General features: G+C 39.4%; 1 protein-coding gene across 5 annotated transcripts in view; it reads right to left on the bottom strand.

The window, feature by feature from the left end:
• Positions 1 to 25,546, bottom strand: part of cadm1a (cell adhesion molecule 1a) — a 414,371-nt gene that overhangs the window by 103,703 nt on the left and 285,122 nt on the right. For 4 of the 5 annotated variants that reach the window (XM_039777288.1, XM_039777290.1, XM_039777291.1 and 1 more), the window contains exon 2: positions 20,419 to 20,436. The exons of the other annotated variant lie outside the window; for it this stretch is intronic. In XM_039777288.1, coding sequence (XP_039633222.1) covers positions 20,419 to 20,436 — 18 coding nt within the window. The remainder of the gene's footprint in view (positions 1 to 20,418; positions 20,437 to 25,546) is intronic. 5 annotated transcript variants of the gene reach the window in all.

Genomic DNA, 25,546 nt, shown 5'->3' with positions numbered 1-25,546 from the left:
CAGTGAACATCAAGATGATTTACTTTTTTGGATTACATAATTTCTGTATTTGCTTATAATTATTTTCTTTAAATCTCATCTGCAAAAAAACAAAACCCTCCCAAAAAACTGTTATTAAGCTGGGTTGTGACTAAACGTAATGGCATTGGAGTAAAGGAGTGGTTAAAGAAAGAGGACAAACAATTCTCATTTTAAAGTACCTTGTTGAGTTCTGAGAAAATGTGGCCCTAATCCTCTTCCGTACATAAGTTTCTGACCACTAACGCCACTATGGAGAAATGTTTTGATCAAGGGTCATTGGGCCTCATTCATCAAACATTAAGAACAAATGTGTTCTTAAACCCCACTTACGCAGTTTTCACGAAGATTCTGGCATTCACCAATGTTTTCTTATTTGGGATTCGTTTTTAGGTAAGAACAGAATCTATGCACACTCAAGAGCACTTTTACGCACAATTTAGAGCTGACATGTTTGCTCAAAACAAATAGCTATACCGTTTTCATCCGTTCTAATTTAAAATGTAACATTTCTCTCCATTTTGTAACTAATTATTTTCATTATTTTACACATAAGTATACGTTTGTTTGTTTTAATAAATACACACTACTGCTCATTTGTAAAGCACTTTGAATTGCCATTGTGTATGAATTGTTCTAGGCCTATATAAATAAACTTGCCTTGCTTTGCCTTCAATTCACATCGAAGTATCTTCTATGTTTTAAAGTATATTTTTTTGCCTCAGATTTCAGATCAAACCATTTATTTTTTTACTTCATTAGTAAAGCGCCCTTCTCCAGATACAGCGTTCACTGCATGAGTAACTGCATTCCATGCATCGGTTGTATTTGCTGCTTTGTATCCACTGCTGACGCTACTAAATATGATGTCTCGTTTTTTGTTAACTTCTTGCAGCAGTACCTCCACTTCAGAATTACTAACGTTTTTCTTTCGTTTGGAGTTGAGACCTCCACAGTCTTTACCACGTCTTTTGGACATTTCTCTAAGTGTGCACACAACATGGCCCTGCCATCTCATGCCCTTATATGGGAATTAACGGGGCGTTTACCTATGCTAAATAGGAGCGACGGGATATTGGGATTCATCATTCTAAGAACACACCTGCAAACAAGTCTGCTGTTTAAGAGCACGTCATGAATCAGACGTAGACTTTTCTTAGGGACTTTCTTAAGAACATATTTAAGAGAAAACTTAAGGAGATATTGGTGAATTAGGCCCTTGTTTTGTTTTTATCTCATCTTCTGCTAGCATGTGCACCAGGACAAACAGTAGGTTTTGCTGAGAATTAAGTAAAGTACTGATGGTACCTTCAATGATTTGACATAACGTTACTGACATGTTCTTCACATAGCAAACTGCCACAACCATGATCATATAAATATATTTTTCTATGGAAAAATTTCCTTGTGATCACAGAATAAATGCTTCATGTCCTCTCCGTCCCTTTGTAAAATACAAAGTGAAGCTCTGTGTTGATTCTGAAATGCAAATGGCTGCATTCACTTTGTGCTTCTTCAATACCTGTGAGGGCTTTTTCATGACACAGCTCTTTGAAACATGTGACAAGTGTTGGAGCATCAAGTTTAGATACCGAGGGGCAGGAGGACAGGACTAACAATACACTCCCTTCAAACCAAACACTGACATTGAAGCTTTCAGTGAGACACACTTAGTATTAGATGACAGTCCTGCACACCAGTTAGAGAACAGTAGAAGACACTCACATTGAAATAGACATTATGATAATGACCCATCAGAGATGGCGGGAGGAATATATAATTGCTAGTCTGAGGAGCTGCACTTAATGCATTTCCTCCAAATGTTTAAATGTATCATTCAATTTGCCATCACAAATGAGCTTGTGCATTCACACACAAATACAAAGGCGCCATCACTATCCATTTGTCCACTGGACGGATGAAGAGGCCAATGGTCACACAGAAACAATTGAGAAAAGTAGAATATCATACTGTATGTGTGTCTATCAATGCCAAAAAGTCAGAGGTTGAGTCAGAGACTCAGCTGCTGGAAAATATTATTTTGATTATAGGATAGCCTAATTGCTGCAGAGTTATTGTTTACGGACGATGACAAAACGAGCTACTTTAAATTTCTGTTTTCCAAAGCATGCTATACCTGACTTTCTAGATCCAAAAGCTACTGGCTTTCATTCATTTAAGAACAACATGAGTAAATATGAGTAAATATGAAGCAACATTGAGTCTGTTCTGTTTCTTGTCACAGTTACATGATTATAGCTCAGTCATACAGCTGCTTCCAGGGACTTTTTAGAGCTGTTGAAATACACTAGCTGTGTTCGAAACCACTCCCTAATTCACTCACTATTCCCTTTATAGTGTTTATTAAATAGTGAACTATATAGGGAACGCCCAAACGAGATTTCAGACATGTTTGCGTGACTTGCGTCAGGAGATGCGCCTGTTATTTGTGTGACCCAAACAAAAATACTTCTAAAACATCCCTGAAACAAACTGAGCCCCCAGGGGGACAGTAAAAGGTTGTGTGTATATATATATATATGCATTCTGGTATACGGGAGTGAAATGTAGGTTACATCTTATGAACACTCAAATTAGCAGTGCATTGTGGGTATTTTATAGTGGACTATATAGTGAATGAAATTTACCATGGAGATTTTCGAACACCACTACAAAATGGCGAACACACACTATATATAGTGCACTATATCCGTGATACAGGACGGTGTCAAACACCGCTACTGTAGCTGCTTCCATGGATTCTACGATACGTTTGTTAAGTGACTGCCTGAACATGAAAACACTCTTTTCATAATATCCATGTTTGCTTACTCCTTGTCTGTCCGGTATCGTCGCTAATGCTTTGACTCTACACGAGTGTTACGTGTTTATGGTTTATTCGTAAACATAGGCTTACATAATATTTGCTGGATTTGTAGTGGTATATGTAGATTTCCAAGAGCATAATGTGAATAATGCAATTTAATGCTATAGGCCTTTAAAAGGCATCTCATACTTTTGACAAATACAAATAGATAAGGTTAAATGGTCAAATTCTATCTTTAAAGTCTTAGGCGGAGTCCTGTACCTCTGGTGTTTCCAACTTTTTTCAACGGCGTGTAACATATTTGGCCCATGGCACTTAAAAGGGGGGCTAGATTTTTAGCCCTCGGCCATCCATGTCAAAAAGTCGAGGCAGCCAATCCTAGATTAAAGTTGTCAGACAATGACACTCCACACTGCACTGCACAAAGCTAGCCTGGGGCCCGAATTCACTAAGGCTGCAATGGAAAGAAAAAAACGCCATGTTCCATTTGCCTGGGCTAACAGCTGCATGTTTCCATTTGATTCAATAAGGAAGGCCTCCTAAGTCAGTCACACAGATGGCCACCGTGACAGTGAGAAAGATTTTCATCAGGAAATCAAACCCCCTGTCAGACTGACATAGATTTTATTTGTAGATTTTATTTTGTAAATTAAAAATAATTTTGACAAAGAAAGGAAGGATAAAAGGCTTGCTAAAAATATTAGATATTAACCCGGGTATCAGACTGTCAATGTTTCTTTTTTTCCCTACCCCAGCTCTCCCTGTGGTGTTATTAGTTGTAATAGCACTAGTATTGCATTTTTTTTATAAGTTCTACTGTTAGACATGCATTTATTCATACCCTGTCTCCATCAGAAACATGATGCAACATACAGGAATATTACATAATAAATTGATGTACTTAACATTTGCGCGCCATTCTGCTCCCTGCACTGCTTGTGATCACCACAACCAATCCAGAGATATTAATTTTTCCTCTGACATTTCGAGGAACATGTGTATCTGGGTGCATGCTTATTAAACAGACAATCATTTTCTCCTTTCTGTTGGTGTAGCTCCTGCTGATGGAATAACACATCTTTGCGTTCTGGGCCAGAGCGTTTATGTGTGTCTTGGTGTGTGTGTGTGTGTGTGAGACTGAACGTGAGAGTGACTTATGAGAGTGTTTATGTTCTGTCAATGTCTGATTGCAGTATAAGTCCTGTCTGATTGCATGTTTTCACATATGTATGCAGCTGATATGTAATAATGCAGCTGATATGTAATAATGCAGCGGATATGTAATAATGCAGCTGATATGTAATAATGCAGCGGATATGTAATAATGCAGCTGATATGTAATAATGCAGTGGATATGTAATAATGCCGTACTTACACATTGCAAAAAATAGGTCTAAGAGCAGTTGGGTGATCAGTGTGATTTAACAAAAGCCCAGTTTCGTCAAACTTAATTGCTAGAAAAAAAAAGGGCGAGTTTTAAATGATCACTCAAACATCCATCACGATTTACAGACCCACTTCCTGGTTTAACTTTGATCGACTGTGCTTGCCGTGGTTGCATTGCCATGTCGCCCTTGCAATCCTTTGATGTGTTAAAACATGTACGATTACAAAAGGCAACACCAAAGAGGATCTATGACCTTGCTTTTTAAAATGTATTTGATGCATACGATGACTGGAGCCCGTCATTTTAACCACGATCTCTGAGAAGAGAACAACCCTTCAACCAAGCCACTTGCCGTGTGAATGCTGTGTTAGACCAGCCGACTGACAGCCGGAGGCAACTGAGAAAAGGTCAAGATTCTTGTATGGCCTGACCACTTCACACAGTGGAATCCGTCTTGGTGAGGATTTGAAGGAGGCAGCTCAGTTAATCTGTGTGTAGACTGCTCTGAGGGAAGCTCAAAAAGATGACATACAGAGTTTGGTGACGATGATCCCATTGGTCAGTTTAGTGATCAAACTACACAGTAAGGCTCTGATTATGTCTCAGTCTTCTTATAATACATCCACGGTCATAGTGTCTCTTATTATATAACACAGCAGCAGCACAGCATTCTGTATAAAGGCAACCTAGCCGGGCTATTATCAAGATACATCTGTATGTCATTTTTAAAGGTCCCATGGCATGAAAGTTTCACTTTAAGAGTTTTTTTTAACATTAATATGCGTTCCCCCAGCCTGCCTATCGCAAGAACGTGCCGTACTACCGCGAGAACGTCACACGCGTGTTAGGTTAGCATGTTGTGAGTAAAAGTGAGCCAACAAAAGACAAAAAAAACAATCTAATTACTTGCACTGAGACAAAAAATGCGTTGGCCCACCTATCTACAGCCAGGGTAGACCGTGATAAGCCCTACTTCAACAAACAGTGGCGTATTCCTTTAATGAGATCAGTCTGGCTGTGTTCAGACTGCCCTACATTCAGGAAGTATTTTTTTTTTAAGAGCAGATACAATAAAAAGGGGAGCTCATATATATCTGACTGCTTGAATTTATCGATGAAAACTGGTGACAGGTGACTTATCGTGATGCATCGAGCTATCGAATGATTGACAGGACAATCGTAATTGAATCGAATTGTGACACCAGTGAAGATTCACACCCCTAATGTGTTATGTGTTGCTATAAAGATGAAAAAAGATCCAGTCATTATCTGAAGAGAAGTCATTGCAGCCCACCACCCGAGGTGCACATTATATTTACAAGTGAAGGAATCAACACAGCGTTTTATCTGTTTGCCATCACATTTCACAGCTTTTACCTGTTTAAGATGTATATGTTCTGTTCAGTACAGAGCTGCTCACAAATGTGTGTTGTTCTATTATTGATGTTATATGTACCTTTTAATGCGTTTAGGAGTTTTATTGAGCAGTAAATGGTTTTATACAGCCCTGGTGGGTTGCACATTACAACGCGTCATGCGATGACTTTTGAGCATTTTGTCATTAACTGAAAATTAACAGCTGCAGTTTTTCAAATTCATAATCCTGAGTGGAGTAAATTAATCCTAACAACAATGGAGCCATTACAGAGGTGAAAGAATATTTTCACATTGGCATAGCCTTGAAGTGTTACAGGGTTTGTTGTATAGTGTTACATTATGTTTTGAATTATTTTTCAGAGCCCAGTTAAACATATTGGAGTTTACTCAGTTGCAGAAACACCTTTATACCATTACAACATTTTGTTAGAAAAAAGATCTCTTAATCAAGAGTTTTTTCAATAACTATGAAGACATTTTTAACTTATGAATACAATTATGTATTATGTACAATTATGAGCAGATCTTTTCTTATGGTGGCACCCTCTGACATGAAGGAATTGAGAAATAGGAAATTACATTTTGCCTGATTCCACTATAACTAATACTACATGTGAGGCACTTGTTTTGGTTTAATCTCATCTTCTGCTAGCATGTGCTCCAGGACAAACAGTAGGTTTTTGCTGAGAAACAAGTAAAGTACTGTACTGACATAATGTTATTGACTGACATGTTCTTCACATAGCAAACAGTCACAACCATGATCATATAAATAGATTTGTCAATTCAAAATAAGGTCAAAATATTTCCTTGTGATCCCAGAATAAATACTTCATGTCTTCTCCGTCCCTTTGTGAAATACAAAGTGAAGCTCTGTGTTGATGTTTTTAAATGCAAATGGCTGCATTCACTGTGTGCTTCTTCAATACCTGTGAGGGCTATATAAGCCTTTTTCAAGAGGTTTTTAAATAAAACTATGAAGACATTTTTAACTTATGAATACAATTCTGGGTAACACTTTATAATAATGGTACATGAATTATCATGAATTCATGCATGAAAAAGCATGCATTCATTAATGTAGTACTTCATGAACTAGTAGTAATGTACAAGGAGTAATAGTATCTCATGCATGTCTTAATGCTGGAACAATACGTTAATTAATGCATCAATTAAGGTATTTGAATCATCATGACTTCTGATCCAGGCAACGTTACCGTATGCAACACTTGACATGCAACGATGCATCTGTAACATTGTGTAATCAACACAAACTGAAAGTTACATATAGCCACTTAAAATAAAATAACTTTGCATTATTGTAACATACATCAATTAAAGGCATCGGCAATTATTACTAAATAGTTCCCACAGCTATATTCCAATAACCCAGCCCCCACTACATATACACACACACACACACACACACACACACACACACACACACAAGTGTCTTTTGTGCTACCACTGCTTCTGTATGCTGCACAACACACCTTTGTTACTTGCTGAGCTTAATGAGCGCAAAGCACATTTCAACAATGGCAGTAAATAAAAAGGCTTTTACAGCTTTAAGTGTGCTGCAACATTCTTGTTTGTTTATGATAACATTACATTTAAAAAAACCTCCTATTTATTTATTTTCTATTTATTTGACTTCTCTTAGATCCTATGTTCATCCACTCTTTGTTTTGTGTTTTCTCCAGCCAATTTTGCAGCAATTTCAAATCAGAAAAAAAGTGCAAGTTTTACAAACATGTATATCAAGCATTGCATATGAATGGAAATAATCACATTAGATTAAGGAAGCTGCAATGCCTGGAGTTAAAATATGTATGTCAGTTTAGTCCAGTGTTAGTATAATGTAATGTAGTCTTTGGGAAAATTAGGGTAATTATATAGTCATTATTGATAAATATGCAACAGCTGTTTCAAAATTGATTTTAGAGTGTTGTTGCAAGCATGCAACTAAATGGATGTTCAGAGAAATTCAACACAGATTCCATAAGGTAACATCAAAACTAGAGTTTAAAAGCACCTCGCTAGCGTCCCCTAGAGGGTGCAATGTTCACTACAACTGCGAATGCCAAACTCTTAGATGCAAACAACAGCTACTTGTTTGTACTGAGGGTGACACCAGGAAGGACCCTATGTTTTATGTGTAGCTATTTTTCTGGATCTGGAACAAGATGTCCCTTTTTCTTAATCTTACACACAAAGCTCTGATTGATGGCTCATTTCCCACATCTTTCAAAGAGAAAAACACTGGACTCACTTGAAACGTGGAGAAAACTGGAGATGTGAGTGGTGATTCAGAGGTGTGGAACCAGGTTAAGGTTCATCACCTTGGGAACATCAATGTGCTCCGTACATTTCATGACAAACTGCCACTTTGATTTTGAAAGGAGAAATTGTATTGTCATAGTGACATTAGATGAAAGGTAGAGAAAGGTATTGTATCGAAGTTAGAGAGTCCAGTATTGTGAAAACACTACAGAAGACACAGGGCAACATTATGATTCATTGGAGTAATTTCTGGCTATACCTGACTAATGTAAGTCACATTTTCACTCTAGTTTCTTCTCCAGCGTATGAGGAAAATATCTCTCTTTAGCTGCTAATCGCTAACATTGTGTTTACAGTATGTCAGGTTTAATAGTCTTTTCACTGACTACAACGACAACAACAACAACAGACTGTTACATCTGGAAACAAAGTTTTTGAGAGCAATCAGTCCTTCAGAGTTTTTTTGTGATTGTTGCGGGCAAAAATCCTTGATTATGCGGCACGTTTTCTTAAAAAATGTGATGGAATATGCGGGATTTTTAACCCTTGTGTGGTCCTTCGGGTCCCAGTGACCCGAAGGACCACACAAGGATTATGTACTTCCCTTTACTTTGTTGAGAATTGCTCTCTAAACCCTGTTTCTTGTAAAGTAAGTAAGTAAAGTTTATTTCTAGAACACATTTAAACACAGTTTAAGCTGACCAAAATGCTGTACAAACAAGAACTAAGGTGCTGTATTAACCCTTGTTTAGAGAGCAATTCTCAACAAAGTAAAGGGAAGTACATAATCCTTGTGTTGTCCTTCGGGTCACTGGGACCCAAAGGACAACACAAGGGTTAAGCAATTTTATGCGATGAAATTGTGGGAACTTGCAAAAATTGCGGTTTGATTTTCGATGATGTGCACGTCACGTAATTACGTCACTTCGTACCGTTCCCATGGCAACAGGGGAAAATGGCTGCTCTTGTGTGAAGTAAACGCAACATTTTTCAACTTTCTGCTAAGATGTGTGTGACTTTTTGCGAAATCGGAAAATGCGGGGATTATGAAATCATGCAAGCCCCGCATATTTTGCGTGGAAATCGGCAATTTATGCGGCGAAAGTGCGGCGTATTTGAAAAAAATGCGGCCCCCGCATAAATATGCGGACTTTGGCTGATTATGCATTGAATTATGCGATCGCATAATCGCGTTTTTCTGGAGGGACTGAGCAATGTTTGCAGGTTGGATAACTACAGCATTGAGCTAAAACACGCCTAAAACTGCCATTGAGCTGAGGGGAGCAGCAGCTGATATAATAATATATATATATATATTCATTAGTGCAGCTGTAAGTGTTTCTGAAAGTTAATCTCATTAGTCCAAAAATAATCATATCGCTACAAACTGCATTAGCCTACATGAGCTTGATGAGTTCATGACATTCATGACTGCAGCCTCATCAAGCGGTTTCACTGTCAGGATGTGTAACATCCTCCACTCATCTCCTACGGGGTAGTTACATAAACCAGGTGCATCACTTTACATATGATTTCCTACAAATTAACATCTAAAGCAGGCTTTCCTCCCTTCTCTTCCCCTATTCTGCCTCACTTTCTCCCGCCTTTTATGCCCCTCTTTGCTCAGGAGGAGACAGCGGGGAGGTATTCTGCCGGATTCAAATAAAGAAATCGAAGAAGTAAACAGAGATGCGGCGAGGGAGGCAGAGAGGGTAAGGGGGAGGGATGGACGGATGGAATGCGGCTGCTGGTTGGTGTCGCTAATGATGAGGAAAATGGAGGGTCATGTGGGAGCCATGGCTGGGTGGAGAGAGAGGGAGTTGGTGTAGTGTAGAGTCAAGATCACTTGAGTGGTGGGCGGATGCTTTGTGTATGTGTGCATCATCCTGCGGTGTTCTCTCTCTACCTGCTCAAGTCGTGTGCGTTGACATGCGTTTATATTACACAGTGGCCGAACATGCCTTTACTTGTGTGGGTCAAACCAGGTTAACCCGTGAGTGAGAGTGTGTGTGTGCGTGTGTGTGTTTGTGTGTGTGAACCCAGTGTGTATGCGCATGTAGGAGTGAAGGGGGTGGCAGCCAAGTGATTAATGCGTCAGAGAGGCAGCTGGGTTCTGGGCTCACTCATTTGGAAATATCTTTCAGGGAAGAAAGACAGAGCGGGAGAGTGTTGGGAAGGGGGGAGGCGGAGGTGCTTCTATATCCCCTGCCTGATAAACAAAAGTGAGCGGAGAGCCTTCACCGGGGTGGAATAGGGCAGCGAAGGAGAGAGAGAATTAAAGAATAGGGGAGGGAGGTAGAAGGCACTGCAGCATCTGTCTGCCATATCTCTACCATATCAAGATTCATTAGTGTCTCCTTTAAGCATCAATGTGTCCTGAATATAAAGCAATACAAAAACAAAGACTGGGGCACGTTTAAAGGACCATTCCCGTTTATTACAACTTGGAAGTTATTTTGTAGCTTTGGCCATTTTTCCCAATTAATTATTGATTACAATTATTGTGCTCACAAAAGTGAATGCTGTCATTTTTCTGGTAAGCACAGTTTATATATATCATTTTTGATTTAGTTAAGTTGCAACCTGTTTCATCTATGCAAGTGTTGTATTTGTCTTAAGGCTGCATAGTTCACATTAATGAAGAAGACTGCCAGTACCACAATTCAAATGGAGACTGTCCTTGCCCAAAAAATGACCCCAGAAGTCGTTTGTTCAAGCAGCAATTTCGACGCACATTTACGTTTATATAGGCAGTGCCCTCTAGTGGCGGTAGTAATTATGACGGGAGCAAAGTAGGTAGTAAGGTAGTCTATATCCTTGACATTCCACTTCTGGGATTGCTCCAGTGCCGCAGGAAATTCCGCCGGATGAATGTCTTCTCTGTTTCCTTCCGCTTTCTTTGTGTTGGAATTTTAAATTAGAATTGGATTAGATCTCTGCAGGGTAAGTCCAGACAGCTAGCTAGACTATCTGTCCAATCTGAGTTTTTTCTCGCACAACTATTTTGCAGCGGCTCGGTGCGGAGTTTAGCTCCGCCCATGACGATTGTGATTGGTTTAAAGAAATGCCAATAAACCAGAGCATGTTTTTCTCTCATCCCGGAATGCTACCTGTTGGAGATCAAATTACTGCTTTTACCTTCAGATAATAAAATAATACAGTTTGTTTGATTGAATTAGTCAATTCTTCGGACAGTGGATTTCAGCAAGATCATTTAGCTTAACAGCCAGTTACGTTTCTGACAGATTATAAAATCTGAAAGGAGTCCAAACACTTTATTACTTTATTAGAAATGGGGCTGGAGTATCAAAGATAGCAACTAAACAAGCCGTGCACGTCTGGCTCTAACTTCCAGAACTGGAATAAAGTCATGTACTATGAGTATGCAAGATATTTTCACAGCAGAATGTGCAGCATTTTCTTCTTTGACGCGTGAACACAATGTTTGTTGGAGGATGCTCAAACTGGAGAAAAATCACAGGTGCAGGTGGAAAACATCTTGTACGGCTACTGACTCAACCATTTTAAATGTGTAAGCAAGTCGTGTGGATATTATGTTGAGTCAGGCAGCTGCAGAACAGCGTGAGAAAGCAGAAAAGGGGATATCTCGCCATCATCTCCTGACACACGCAGGGCAAAGCAGGCTTACTCCTCAGGGGCCACGACAAGTGACAAACAACTGATGACGAAGGTGTCTGTCTAAGAAAGAGCTCGAAGAATGCACAGCAATGCAATCTGTCAAACAACCAGCCCCCGCTATTAATCTGTGTGAAGCAAAAATATGACTAATAGGCTATGTGAGTACTCGAAGATACAACTGAACGCACAAACAAATCACACAGCGAGTTAAATAATTCAGATGGATTGAAAAAGAAAAAAGTTGGATTTTTTTTTTTTTCTTTTCAGTCAATTGAAAATGAACTCCAATTGATTAATTGTATTTTTACATTCATCTTTATTTGCTATTAAACACTATTTATGTTGTTAACAGTTACCCTCCCTTTTTTACCTTGTTAGCAGCTTGGATATGTTTATTAATGAAGTTTAGTGCAGATAAATGGAAGTTATATTGATGCTTTTATCATTACCGTGATACAGTACATAGACACTGAGTTTACTAGTTGGATTAGCACTTTGTTGTCTGTTTGAAGGCACCCTCTTGGAGATATAAATGGAATTTGACTGGGGGGGGCACCCTTTTGTAGCCTGACTGTGCCTCAAATCCACACCAGACTGGAGAGGTCAGCGGTGTTTCAGCACTAATGAAGCACTGATCCGAAGCTTGTAGCAGGCCGACAAACTGGCTTCACCAATCTGACTAATATGAGAAATTCAATGGACAAAAAATATTTTCAAGTAGACTCCATGCCCAGAATTTGGGACACAGCCATAGAGTAGCAGTGGTACAGTGTATATCGTAAGAAGAGAGGAGGGATTTTGAGGCTGGGTTTAGTCAACAGTCCACAGACATTTTTCATTCTGTCTGCTCTCTTTTGTAGCTCCCGTATAAAACACAAGTTTGTGTGGTTTGAAGTTCTGTTCCACTCCCACGTTTTTTTTTTTCTTTTCTTACAGTACTTTTCATCTAACACAGTGCACTGCAGCCTCTCTCTTTTCTGATCCGCTCCCCTACAGCTGTATTTTGGATACTGCTAATGCTGTACTGCACATTTCCTGCTGCTGCTACAAATTAAAAGCTTTTCACTGGCAAAGCACATCAAGGCTTATTTGTGAAGCAGCTGCATAAAAATGATGTGATATTTGTTACTCAAATATGTTCTACGTAACATGATGGCAGTATTATTTAGTGCTTTTCTGTCAGTGGATCAGTGTGAAGGAATAAAGAAGAAGCAAAACATATGAAGAGCTACAGGCAACAGATGCTTTCTGTAAACTAGCAGAAGGATGTGGAGAGGAGATTGTGTGGCTCATGCTCTAGGGGTTTGGTGACACCTGGAAGCTGCTGACATTGTCCCATATCCATTTTGTCTAATTTGTATCATTTGGATCGTCTATACTGCCATTTTATTCTGTTGGCTATTCTGTACACACATCATTTACATGTCTGTCCATTCTGGGAGAGGGATCCCTCCTCAGTTGCTCTTCCTGAGGTTTCTTCCATTTCTTTTCCCCCATTATAGTTTTTTTTTTTTTGGAGGGAGTTTTTCTTTATCTGAAGCAAACGTCTAAGGACAGGGGGTGTCGTATGCTGGACGGATTGTAAAGCCCCTTAAAGCAAATTTGTAGTATGTGATAGTAAGCTATAAAAAAAAAAGACCTGTGTAGCAAGCCTTCAGCTCATCCAGCCTGTTATTGGGAAAACCACTCATGCCTTGCATCCATCATGGCTCTGATTGCAGTTGCTGATGGCATGGCTCAGGGCAGGTTTCCCAACCATACAGAGAAGCAGCATTAGTGGCATGTGTTGTTTTGTTGGGACGTTTTGGCAGCTCCGCTTAAAAATACAGTAGTGGTTTACAGCCAAATAATACAGCGCTATTCAGCATTGTGTTAGCAAGAAAGAACATGACAGTATCTTTGTGTATATAATGAATATGAAAATGAACATACTGTAACAAAGAGAAATTTAAGTCAGAAAAATGACACTGATGGTACCACAGCTGAGCAGTTGTTTGACATACTTCAGGACAGATTGGCAAGCAATCAACAATGAAAAATGACATTTGGCAATCTCAGGAGACAACATTAATGACGGAGGGAAACATGTCAGTGGGCTTGTTGCTCTTCTGCAAACATGTATTCTCAAAAACACTTATTTAGACACTGTTATGCATGTTGACTAAACTCAGTGTTGGTTTACACTGCAAGCTGTAACTGAGAGTCACAGAGGTTTTTGAACTTCATGTGGCATCAGCTATTGCTGATAAAAAATGTGTTGTTTATAATAATTATATGCTAATCAAAAGGAGCTGTGGCATATACGTAGTACAACAAGTAAGAATACCGTCCAATGGAAGAGGCTTAGGGCTTTTATTTATTAAATGTCCACTTAGGAATTTACAATAAGGCCAGAGCTTTGGAACAGTGCTTTAATAATCTACCAGCATGGTCAATTAGAGCACGAAGACCAGATTCATCACTACAGGAAGATACTAAAACAGAGAGCAAAAAGAGGCTAAAAGGCTAAGAAGTTGACTTCTTTTGGAAATACACTGAAACGCTCTTATGGCACCACAACTGGCATTTTTTCCATTCGTATGAAAGCAAAGTTGTTTGGACTCACTTGTAGACAGATATGACTGCATAAGATGGATAGTTTTGCAGTGTACTGCTGCAAGTTGATTGGCTGTTGGATAACTACATTGACTAAACTAGACTAAACTGTCAAGTCAGAACTGCACACAGTTGTTTATTATGTTGTGATGATTTAATTTGGACAAATAATTGAATCATTATAAAATGACTGCATGCAACCCTCTGTTTGCAAATTATGTATTATTAAGTTTGCTAATCAAAAAATGAATATTTTATACTACCCCATACTGTAAATATCAAGCTGAAGTTCAAAAACTATTATTAAATACCCCATAACCTGATTTATTCTAAACATAATAATTTTCCCCTTTTACTTGACACACACAAATCTGCACACTTTCTCTTATTTACTTATTTTGTTATAAGCATTGCACATTCTACTTACATGTACATTATACATTTAGTAGGTTCACAGCAGCTTGTGTCCACAGTTCCTCTAGTATCAGTGATGAGGTCACGATTGTTTAATTCATTTCAAGTTTAATCACGAGTTTGTCTCATCAGGTGGTAATAGAGCAGCATAACAGACGTTTGTTTATCTTGAAATGTCAAAGATATTGACTTTAAACATGCACTGTTATTATATCTTGTCGGCATTATGAAGATGGAAAGTGCTGAGAGACTGACTAATGCGCTGTTTTTGTCCTTTAATGGGATTTGTTGAAAATAAGAAATAAGATGTAAACAACGCCAGCCTAATCTTTTAAGAATGACATTTATCAACAAATAAATACAAATTTACATTAAAGCCCTTTTACACCCTCGTAATGCCCTACAACTTTGTCTCTGTAGTTTACTCCGAGCAGATGGAGCATGACCACATGAAAGCTCTTTTACTGAGCTCAGTGGGCATCCTCATTACTGACAAGAGCAGGGACCTCTCTGCTCCCTGTAAAATGTCATTTTGATTGTATTTGTTTTTATAGCATTTGGTTTCCTCGTCTTCTAGATTTTATAAATTGTCTTCACTCCCTTCCTCCTGTCATAATAAAGAGGCAGTGGTAGAATCCATAGTTCAAAGTTTAGATTGACACATTTTTGCTTTTCCAAATTAAATGTTTGACTTTGATTAGTTTTGTCTTTAGTAGTTAAAATGACAATACTTGTTTAACCCTTATCCTATTGACTGGGCTACCAGCAAACCCCCCAGAGGTATACTTTAAGTCATATCTCGCAGGTGCTTTATTCAATCATTCCAATTGTTCATTGACTGATAAATTTGTACTTAATGACTTCATATCATTGTTTTCTGTTTCTGTTTTAATTTGTGCTTTTTAAAAATGCCAATGGTACCAGTCAAAAGCACCCAATTCTGCCTCTGCAGTTTTAATAGATGGAACTATTTATTATTGAGTTTATGTTTGCCATGGGTCTCTGGTTGGTTTCACCAAATAAGTATATCACAAATAACATTTATTTGAAATGAGTGAAAACTAAATGATTCCAGAATCACAGGTTGGTAAATAAGCTTTTATGTACTAATGTGTGGATTCAACTTGGGATAAAAGCTGCAATTTGTATTACAGAAAAGTATATATTTTCATTTTACACAATATGGAAATTGACTCACTTTCCTAAAATAAAAATAATCAGTTTGGGTTTTGCTTCAGATGACAGTAATTACATAACTCACAATGTATTGAGAAGACATAAGTCAACATTTTGCTATGATGGATGTTTCTGACAGTAGTTTATTCTTGGGGTCCACCAGAGACCCCAGTGGTCCTCCTATGTTAAATATGTTGGCAGGATGAGGGTTAAATAGTATTTATTTATCTATCTATCTATCAGTGTTGTAGTACTCAAGACCGGTGTTGGTCTTGACACCGGTTCAAGACCACTTTTTGAAGGTCTCGGTCTCGAATGAAGAGGACTCAGGATTTTATTTCAAGACCGGTTGAGATCACATCTTCTGGGATATCACTACATTGCCTGTGTATCATCTGATTTATGTGTTAACATCATTACTGCGATTGGATGCAAAACTTCCTGCTTCAAATGCAACCAATAACTTGACTCATTTCTAGTTTGAAATGTGTTACTGTTAACCCCCCGTTCCCCGCCCCCCCCTTAACACGCATTCCCAAAGTGAATGTAGGTGAGAAGAAGCTCTGGCTGTCTGGGAGATGTCAGCCAGATCGTCGGTAATAACATTACATTTATTATATTTTTTAAAGAGTTTATTTGAAAAAATAAAATTAACACAGCAGTGTGTACATTCTGCAATGTAACGCTAACCGACACAGCTGGGACCACCTGCCTCTGTTCCAAAACTCTCCAGAAATCTCTCCACCTCCTCACCCAAAGGGATTTAGCGAATATTAGCTGTACATATAGCTAGTTGTGTATATACCGTATTTTCAGTTGCTTTGGTCTGGTCTTGATTCAGTCTCGCCCTGCCTTGGTCTTTGGTCTTGTCTCGGTCTCAACTCCTCAAAGTCTTGGTCTTGTCTCGGCCTCGATGCACTCTGGTCTTAATAATGACTCTGTCCCGGTTTGGGTGTCTAACCAAGGTCTTATCTAATGAATGAGCTGCATCCTCAGCTTACAGTGTAGCTCTAAGCATGCTGGTGTATTGACAAACGTCGATTGCAATGTATTGGACTGGGGACTATTGACATTGCAATAGCAAAGACATCCTGTGGTTGGGAAATGTTTCTTGGTGCAGTGAGAGATGACCTTGTTGAATACATATTCAGAGGAAACACGGATAGAGCTTTAGTAGCTTGGGAAATTGAACCTGTGTTATAAAAAAAAGAAACGCATACAGGATGACAAGCAAACACTGTATGCGTGTGATTGATTTAGTCATTAATCTGGGCTGTACTCTGTGTGTGTGTGTGTGTGTGTGTGTGTGTGTGTGTGTGTGTGTGTGTGTGTGTGTGTGGTGTGTGAATGCACACACATAAATGCATAAAAGTGTGTATGTGTATAAAGAGCCCCTCTCTGTGCACACAAGGATAAGACTCCTTGTGTTTAACTGCTGTGTCCCTCAGCCCACCACCCTCCTCCCATGTCTTCCATTCTACTGATTGGCATACAGAGCAAAATCATGAGTCACCCACGCAGGAGGAGAGAAGTCTTGTCTGTTGTGGTAGGTCAAGTAAGGAAGCACTGTGACCTTGAACTGTAAACAAGACACATTTTTGCTCGCTCTGGTTTACTCCTGTACTTTGATTTTACACACTTTCATTCGATTCCACGTCATAGATGATTGAAGGTCTGGAGCTCATCACATGTGATGCCAGACTGGCTTTGGCTACACAATCACAAAGTAAATACTGTACAGACCTTGGAAATATTGCATTTTTGTTGTTTTTAACTTTCATTTTGTTACATGTGGTAGCTATCGTGTTGCATATATTCTTTAGTATTTTCAGTTGTATGTATTGTACACTTCGAAAACAAACAAGAAAAATTTTAATAAATGAAGATGAATCCAAACCCTAATGCAATCCTAGGGTTGATTTGTATTTAGGCCAAAATGAGCTGTCTGGAACTTTTATTCAGTTCTTTAATTGCCTCAGAATTACGTTTGTTTTTTTAAGATTTTTTAAGGGCATTTCCGCCTTTAATGATAGGACAGCTCAGACATGAAAGGGGAGAGAGAGGGGGAAGACATTAGGGCTGCACAATTAATTGAATTTTAATCACGATCACGATTTTGACTTCCCACGATCAAATTTACGTGACCGAGCGATATTTAAAATGCGTCATTACGTTCATAGAACGCTCCTTACCAAAGTTTTTGCAAAGCCAATCTAGCGCTCCATAACCCACTGTCTGATCACGTACCTCCATGAGCCAATCAGAGTTGTTCCCTGCACCGCGCAGCTTAGTTTCTAGATGTAGACAGTCACAGAGGACAGAGTAATGTGAGGAAAATTCCACAACAGGTAGCAGTCGGTCATCATAAGCCAGTCACAATGTTTACGAGTTTACCAGTAAACGCAACGTTTTGTCCCATCTGTTTTGTTTTTCAGACAACAGCAATGACCAGTGCTAGTTTGTGTCTTTTAGCTCATAGCTTTAGCACAATATGGATGTAAAAGCAGTTATATTTAGCCTATGTGACAATAAAATTTGTTTTGGTTAAAATCAACAAATAATCGTGATAATTAATCGTGATCTCAATATTGATCAAAATAATCGTGATTATCATTTTGGCCATAATCGTGCAGCCCTAGAAGACATGCAGGAAAACTGTCACAGGTCGGACTCAAACCCTGGACCGTCTGCACTGAGGAATAAACCTCTATATATGTGCACTCGTTCTACCAACCGATCTCACCGGCCACCCTCAGAATTAAATTTAAGGAAAGAATTTCGCAAGTGACAAACAACTGCAAACATTAACATCTGCTGACTGGACTAAAAAAGGGCATCAATAATGAATCCATCTTTTGACATTTTCTAAATATTTCAAACATATCGTATTTAAAACCTTTAAAAAGGATTATGCTGCCAATATTGTGACATTCCTAGCCCTCTGAACTGCAATAGTTGGCAAATAGTCCAAAAGGGTAAGAGAGCCATATTTGGCAGCTAACAGTAGGCCTACATACTCATTTGGCACATCTACTGTTACAGTCCAACGCGATGGAATGCAACCGGAAGACAGATCTAAGATGAACCTGAACACTGAGAAGACAGCTTATTAGAGTGTCCTAATTTGAACAAGTCAAATAGGTCTTTAGTCTTAACGGTAAGACTGAGAAGATGAAACAATATTTTCTAATTATTTCACTACTGAGGATAGAAAGTGGGCACTGATTTGGTTTTCCCATTAAAGTCAGATGAGATGATGATTGTCATTGGCAGTGCATGTTGGTGTGAGTTTCTGCTGCTGTTTGGTTGGCACTCAGCTGCAGAGACCACCACTGCTTGGTGGCAGCAGCATCGGTTCGTGACCGAGAACAGACCTGTGAAGGACTGGGCTCCGTCCAATCGGCCCCAGGGGACGATCTCTTACTGTTCAATTCTAATTCATGTACATATAAATAACTGTCGCTGGCACTGCTAATTGGATTAAGCGGCTTGGTAGGGGAGAGCAAGGGGAGAGGGGGAGCGAAGGCAACTAGAGAGGCAGCATGACTTGATTTACAGCATACAATTGTGTTGTTTTTTTGTAAGCGTAGCTATTGAAGAACATTCTGACAAGGGAACAATGTGTTTTTAAAATACAATTCTCATTTTTATCATTCCAAATGTCATTCACCATAAATTATAAAAAATGCAGCCATGGCATTTATTTACCTCCACGGCAAAAAGAAGCAGGCCTTTAATGCGAAACTTGCTTGTATTAGAGATTGGCCTTCATTACAAATTTTCACTGTAAGAAGTCTTCCTGTTTTCCTGAATTGCTCCTTTTCTCAGTGGTTCATTTCAGTTTGTTTGGATCATTATTAAGCTACTGTTAAAGATATATTTTGCTGATTTAATTTAGATTTAGATCATTGAGTTTAGTCTTGGTATTATCTCAGAGATCTTCAATAGGGGGATCCTCAGAGTCACTGCAGGGGGGCCTCCAAATTATTGTTAATTATTTAAAGTTTTTTCAAAAATGTAAATGTCTTAACATGAATCCAACATATTATTAGCAAATAAAAATCCCCACTGATGATAGGCTTACTTACTAAGATAGTCACTAAGGTAGCCAGTCATCCACAGATACAGTTAATCCTTTATTTCACTGTGCCACATGTATGTTTAACATTAAAACATAATTCATAAAATCATGCTAACAATTATTATTTTAATAGCTTAGTATTCTATGCACTAAAAATTTATGTATAAAGGCTTTGGGCTGCCCTACATGTTATTGTAGGCTCTGTTTAATATGCAACTTAATTTCATAAAATATTAGTAATAGTCCCTGCTCTGTCTGTCTTTCAGTTAAGGGGTCCTTGGCTTAAAAAATGTTGAAGACCCTGCACTATCTAATTAATTTAAAAAGGATGCTACAGTTAGCACTATTTAGAACATTGGTAAGCAACTGAAGATGGCAGGAGCAATGGAAGCAAGATGAGATTTGGAAAAAATGTGCTGTGGAGAATGCAAGAGAGGCAGATAGAAATCTAAAGGTGTGAGAGCATGAGAAAAACTGAAATGGGGGAGGGGGGGATTGTGGATCAATCGTATGCAAAACACAGAGAGAATACACGTTTTGATACGAGACAGAAGCTGGACAGCTGGAACATGGTGAGAGGATGTGGTAAGGAGAAGGAAAGGAGACGTGAGGAAGGCTTACCTGGTTCCTGTGCAGCTCCTGTGTTGGAGGACGAGGATAGGTGGGAAGGGTAGCAGGGAGGGAAAAAAACAGAAAGGGAGATTAGCATTCAAAGCCCCATCTTAATTTAATTGCCCCCATTTGCCAGTGCATAGAGGTTTGTAAAGTACAGGAGAAGCCAGGTAAGGATGCAAAGAAAAATCATTCATGCTGGTCCTTTCTGCAAAAAGAAAATCATTAAAAGATCGCAGCTCATTTGAGAAACAGACAGTTGTTGAAGTTTATGTGTAAGGTTTTAACTTCAAAGGCAAATTCATTTGGCTAGAAATGGGCTTTGATCAACATTTTTTGGAGGTAATACCCAAATGTTGTTGACTGCATACTCAGATGATGATATCTTGTGCAAATGTCTTTCGGCTAGTCCCATGCCACACATCTACTGAATCACAAATATCCTCGGAAATATTTTTCTGTAGTAGACTCTACTGTAGTAGAATACAAAATAATGATGACGTTGCTATTGCCTTTCATGCATCTATGGAATGAAAAAAGAAAAGAATCAGCTCAGGTTAATAAATGTGTGAGAAATGACACCATAGGCATAAGCGTGAGGTTGCCACACAACCAGCATGGAAGTCACTGCTCCGAGCCAAGGGACAGTCGAGCACATAACCCCCCCATACAACCACAACTTTCTGCTTTTATAATTGGGTTATTTGGATGGAATAAACAAAGCGAATGAAAACGCCTAAACAAAGGACCACCAAAAAAATCAACACCTAAAAATCAATATCAGTTCAAGTGTATGCTTTATTTAGAATATGTTAACATTGTTCACATTGCCGTCAGACAGCCCTTTCCTTTGGCAATGCATTTTCTCAAACATAGAGCTTCCCTATTCCTACGCAGAAGCGCAACTGTGCAGCACACTGCAATATGCCGCAGATAAGCTGTTTGGGTCAGACTCCCTGCAGTTTATGGAATAAACAAATACAAGAAAATGAAAGTGAGTGATTATGACAGCGATGATGAAATGCTGTTCACTATGGTGAGAATAGTATGCCTTTATGAGCCAGAGTATACAGAAGAACTTTTGCTGAGGCAGACTGATCGGGTGTAGGAATAAGGATGTTCTACGGTAACAAAAATGCAGTGCCAAAAGAAAAGGACATAGGCAAGGCAAGGTAAAGCGGGGAAAATATTCTAAATATAGTGTACACTTAAACTAATATAGATTTTTTTAGGTGGCTAAAATGTTTTGCTGTGTGGCCCAGGCCTGTCCATACAGTAACAGTACAATGCTCAGCTTCTGTTCCTGGATAAGTACCTCATACAAGCCCACTTCAAAATATCCCGTTAGACAGTGAGGTTAAGAGGTGCTTGTACTGTAGGTGGATTTCCTTTGGACAGATCCATGCTAGCTGTTTCTGTTTGCTTCCAGTCTTTATGCTAAGCTAAGCAATGTCTTTTATCCAACCCATCATAAAAATAACAACAAAACACACTTTTAAATAAATGAGCAAAAACTGGCTAAGGCAGGCTCAACTGGGACGCAGTGTTTCCCCCACTGTACTGCAAGCCTGTAAGACATTTTTTAAACTACAGTTACAGTGGGGCGGATCTGTTGGAAAGTCATAGTCATATTTTCAAATCTCCAGTTAGCTCTTATAGCTTTTTTAAAATCATAATTTTGCGATTCCATCCATTATTTGGTATCACTGAAACTATTGGGCTCTACATTAATACTGCCATCTGTCTGGGACTGGCCCCAGCCGGGCCCTCCTCATAAAAAGACACTTGCCAGCGGGCCAACTTTTTGGGGGGAAACCCTGGGGACGTTTGTAAAAAATCCAACATTGCAGGGAAATAGCAGCGCTGGCCCTCAGTATACAGTCTGGCATCCATTTAGGCCCCCATCGTTGAAGAACATTTTTCAGCCAAGTAAGCATCAGGATTCCAGCTACGTGGCAGCTTTTGATTAGAAAACCTATTTCCTCTTCAAGTTTTGCCAAATTTCAATCACGGGGATATTCTAATTACCATTATCCAGAGCGAGAGGCAGAGATTGAGTGGGTGTGTGTAAGTGAGGTAGACGAGGAGTAAAAGGGAGGCAGTCTTTGCATGTAAGCTGGCAAAATTGCAGGGAAAATGCAGCGTGACGATCAAGTGAACAAAGGGTAGAATTCCAGGTCTTTTACATCCTGTTACACAGCCCCGTTTGTGATGAAGATGTATCCTGTTGAATTGCTGATCATTTGCTTGGACATGTATGTCTGCAAGCTAAAAGGCCTCCGTATGCTCCAAACAGAGGTTGTACGATGTGTTGTCTGACCATGTCGGAAATAGAAATTACCTTTACATTTACAAGCTACTGCATTCACTTTCAATGTTGTTTAATGACCATATATACATACCTATTTTACAAAATATTAAGGTTGATGGAGTTTGGTAGCCTTCAATCTCACCTAAAAAGCGTTTGCCAAAGCTACAAACTGCAGTGTTCACCTAAAGTCTGAAGACTTAAGCTGTTTTTGAAACCGTTCCCTCATTCACTCACTCACTCACTATTCCCTATACAGTGTTTATTAAATATTGAACCATATAGGGAACGCCCAAATGAGATTTTGGACACTCACTGAAAATATCGTGGCATCAGTAGATGTGCAGGTTATTTTTGTGACGGAGGCGGGCGCGCCCAGCATCATGTGAACAAATATGATACGTCACTGAAACAAACCGAGCACTCAGGAGAATAATGAAAAGTTGTATATACTATATTTGCATGTTACATTTCCACTGTTTAGAAATGAAAGTCCGCTCCATTTTTCCTTTTCAGTTTTAACGGGTGATTCTGCTTCTTCTTCTCATCCAGGAAAACACGACCACATTGCATTGTGGTATACGGGAGTAAAATGTAGGGCACATCATTATATTATCTGTGCATTGTGGGTATTTTATAGTGGGCTATATAGTGAATGAAATTAACCGTGGAGAATTCGAACACCACTACAAAATGGTGAACACACTATACAATATAATGCACCATTTCCATGATAGGGAACGGTGTAGAACACAGCTTTTGTCATAAAGTCTCCCAGCATAGCATCAGTTGTCTCCTGCTTAAGCATACAGCCATAGCACACGGGAAGCAGAGTAACAAAGTGCTTCTGAGAACCACACGGTCAAGCCAGACCACCCTCGAGTTCAGGTTCATGCGGTGTGATGGGGTGAGGGCCGTTTGCTTTGGGGAGATTGCACAGCAATAGGCGAGACATGGAGCAGCTCTCCCCATGTTAAGTAAATGGAGAGCGGGTGAAGAATAACTGCATGGTCGCTTTGCCCCTTATGGGTCTTGTGGGAGCTTTCGCTATTCCAGCACGACCTACAACCTCCAGAGGTGAGGTTAAATGACAAGGACTGCCGAGATGCATTAAACATGAGTCATTTGGAAAGAGAGCTAGACGTTGGACCACTCCAGAGATGATAGGGACATTTACCAGGGTTTCACCAGGACCTGAGCTGCATTTAATGAAGGCCTCCACTACCTCCCAATGTCTCTCTCTACGTTTGACTCACAGCCAGGGAGCTAAGTAGTTCAAGATAAACACAGCCACTACTCTTCATGGCTCCAGTGGACCTATTTTCTGCCTCTTTCTCTTCCTCTATACTCACTCTCGTCAGACAACTTATAAAAGTCTCTTCGTAGTGAGCAGTGGTCATGACAAACTTGTGAAGTTCTTGTCATGCACAAAACCAGCAGCAGCCAAGAACAAATATGTAAGTGATTCGAGTTAAAAAATAATCAGTGTCAGCAAAAAAAGATGAATTTGTTCAAACCGATCAAAAGCAAAATACAAGCAAGAAAGCTGTGGAATAATAATACAATATTTATATATTACACATCCTGAACATACAGTAAATACAATCCTATTTTACACCACCAGGTAGCTAAAGCATAATTTAAAAAACATATTTATAACTTGGGTTTTATTTATTTTTTATCTTTGACCATCATTCCTATACTATTGTACTCATCACAGAGTTAAGTTAAATGCTGACATCTGGAAGCATGGCAACATTGCTGAAAGGAAGTCAGATGAGGCAAGAATCACAAGCAATCAGATGCTGTGAGCAAACAGGGGTTAGCCCAAAGTATTTAGCAGAAAAAGAAAAGGGAAAATGATTACCCAATTGTGCAAAAACACAGTAAAGGCCACTGCTCTTGATACAAGAGCTAATAGTTGGTTACTGCTGAAACTATATGTCCTATCAACACATTCTCATTCTCCCATTGCGTAAAATACAAACGCTTGGTCCTGTGCTTTTGGCATTGGTTATTCACGTTGAAAGTCTCCTTTAGTGTCGGGACTCTTGACGTCACATTTGACCCTCTGGGTCGGGACTTACTGACTGACATGCGGCACAAGAAGGGACAGTTAGGTTAAGGAAAAGATCGTGGGTGGGGTTACAAAATGTACAGTTCAGTGACACGTGGGATAAGTACGGGACACGAACCCTGGTCTCCTGGGTGAAATTCCTGTATTGTTTGACCCATCCACCACCCCAACCAACCTCCTTACGTGGCATAAATATGATGAAGGGTGGCCAAAGACAGACACATGAAAGGACAAACAAACTGACCAAAATCACTTTTTATAGACAAAAAAAAAAAACAGAGTACAAGATATTTCATTGCGTAATACACACTACTAGTGCAGCCAAATATAATGTGCAATAAGAGCGGTCTAAAACAGCCCTGCTTTCATCTGTATTCATTAGGTGAGGGAGGCATGGACCCTCCTCTTCGCTAGAAACACAGTAATACCAACGGCTTCCTTCGACACAGCACGACAACACGCTTGCAAGCGCGTCATCTTCAAACGTAGCTCTTGGTTAATGGCCCGGAACACACATTCAATGTCTATCAAAAAAGGACGTTGCTGGGATGGATGCACATGCTGACAACCTCTGTCACTCGCTCCTCGATCACACAAACACACGCTAACACAGTGTCTCACACAAACACACACACACACGCCTAAATTACCAACAGTGGACTATCAGGCTACACACACTAACACTGTCTTACACAAACACCACGCTAACACTGTCTCTCACAAACACACACACTCACACACAGAGAAGCCTC

Source organism: Perca fluviatilis, chromosome 16, assembly GCF_010015445.1.
Source record: "Perca fluviatilis chromosome 16, GENO_Pfluv_1.0, whole genome shotgun sequence".
Lineage (NCBI taxonomy): Eukaryota > Metazoa > Chordata > Actinopteri > Perciformes > Percidae > Perca > Perca fluviatilis.
This window is presented reverse-complemented; position numbering and strand designations above follow the sequence as displayed.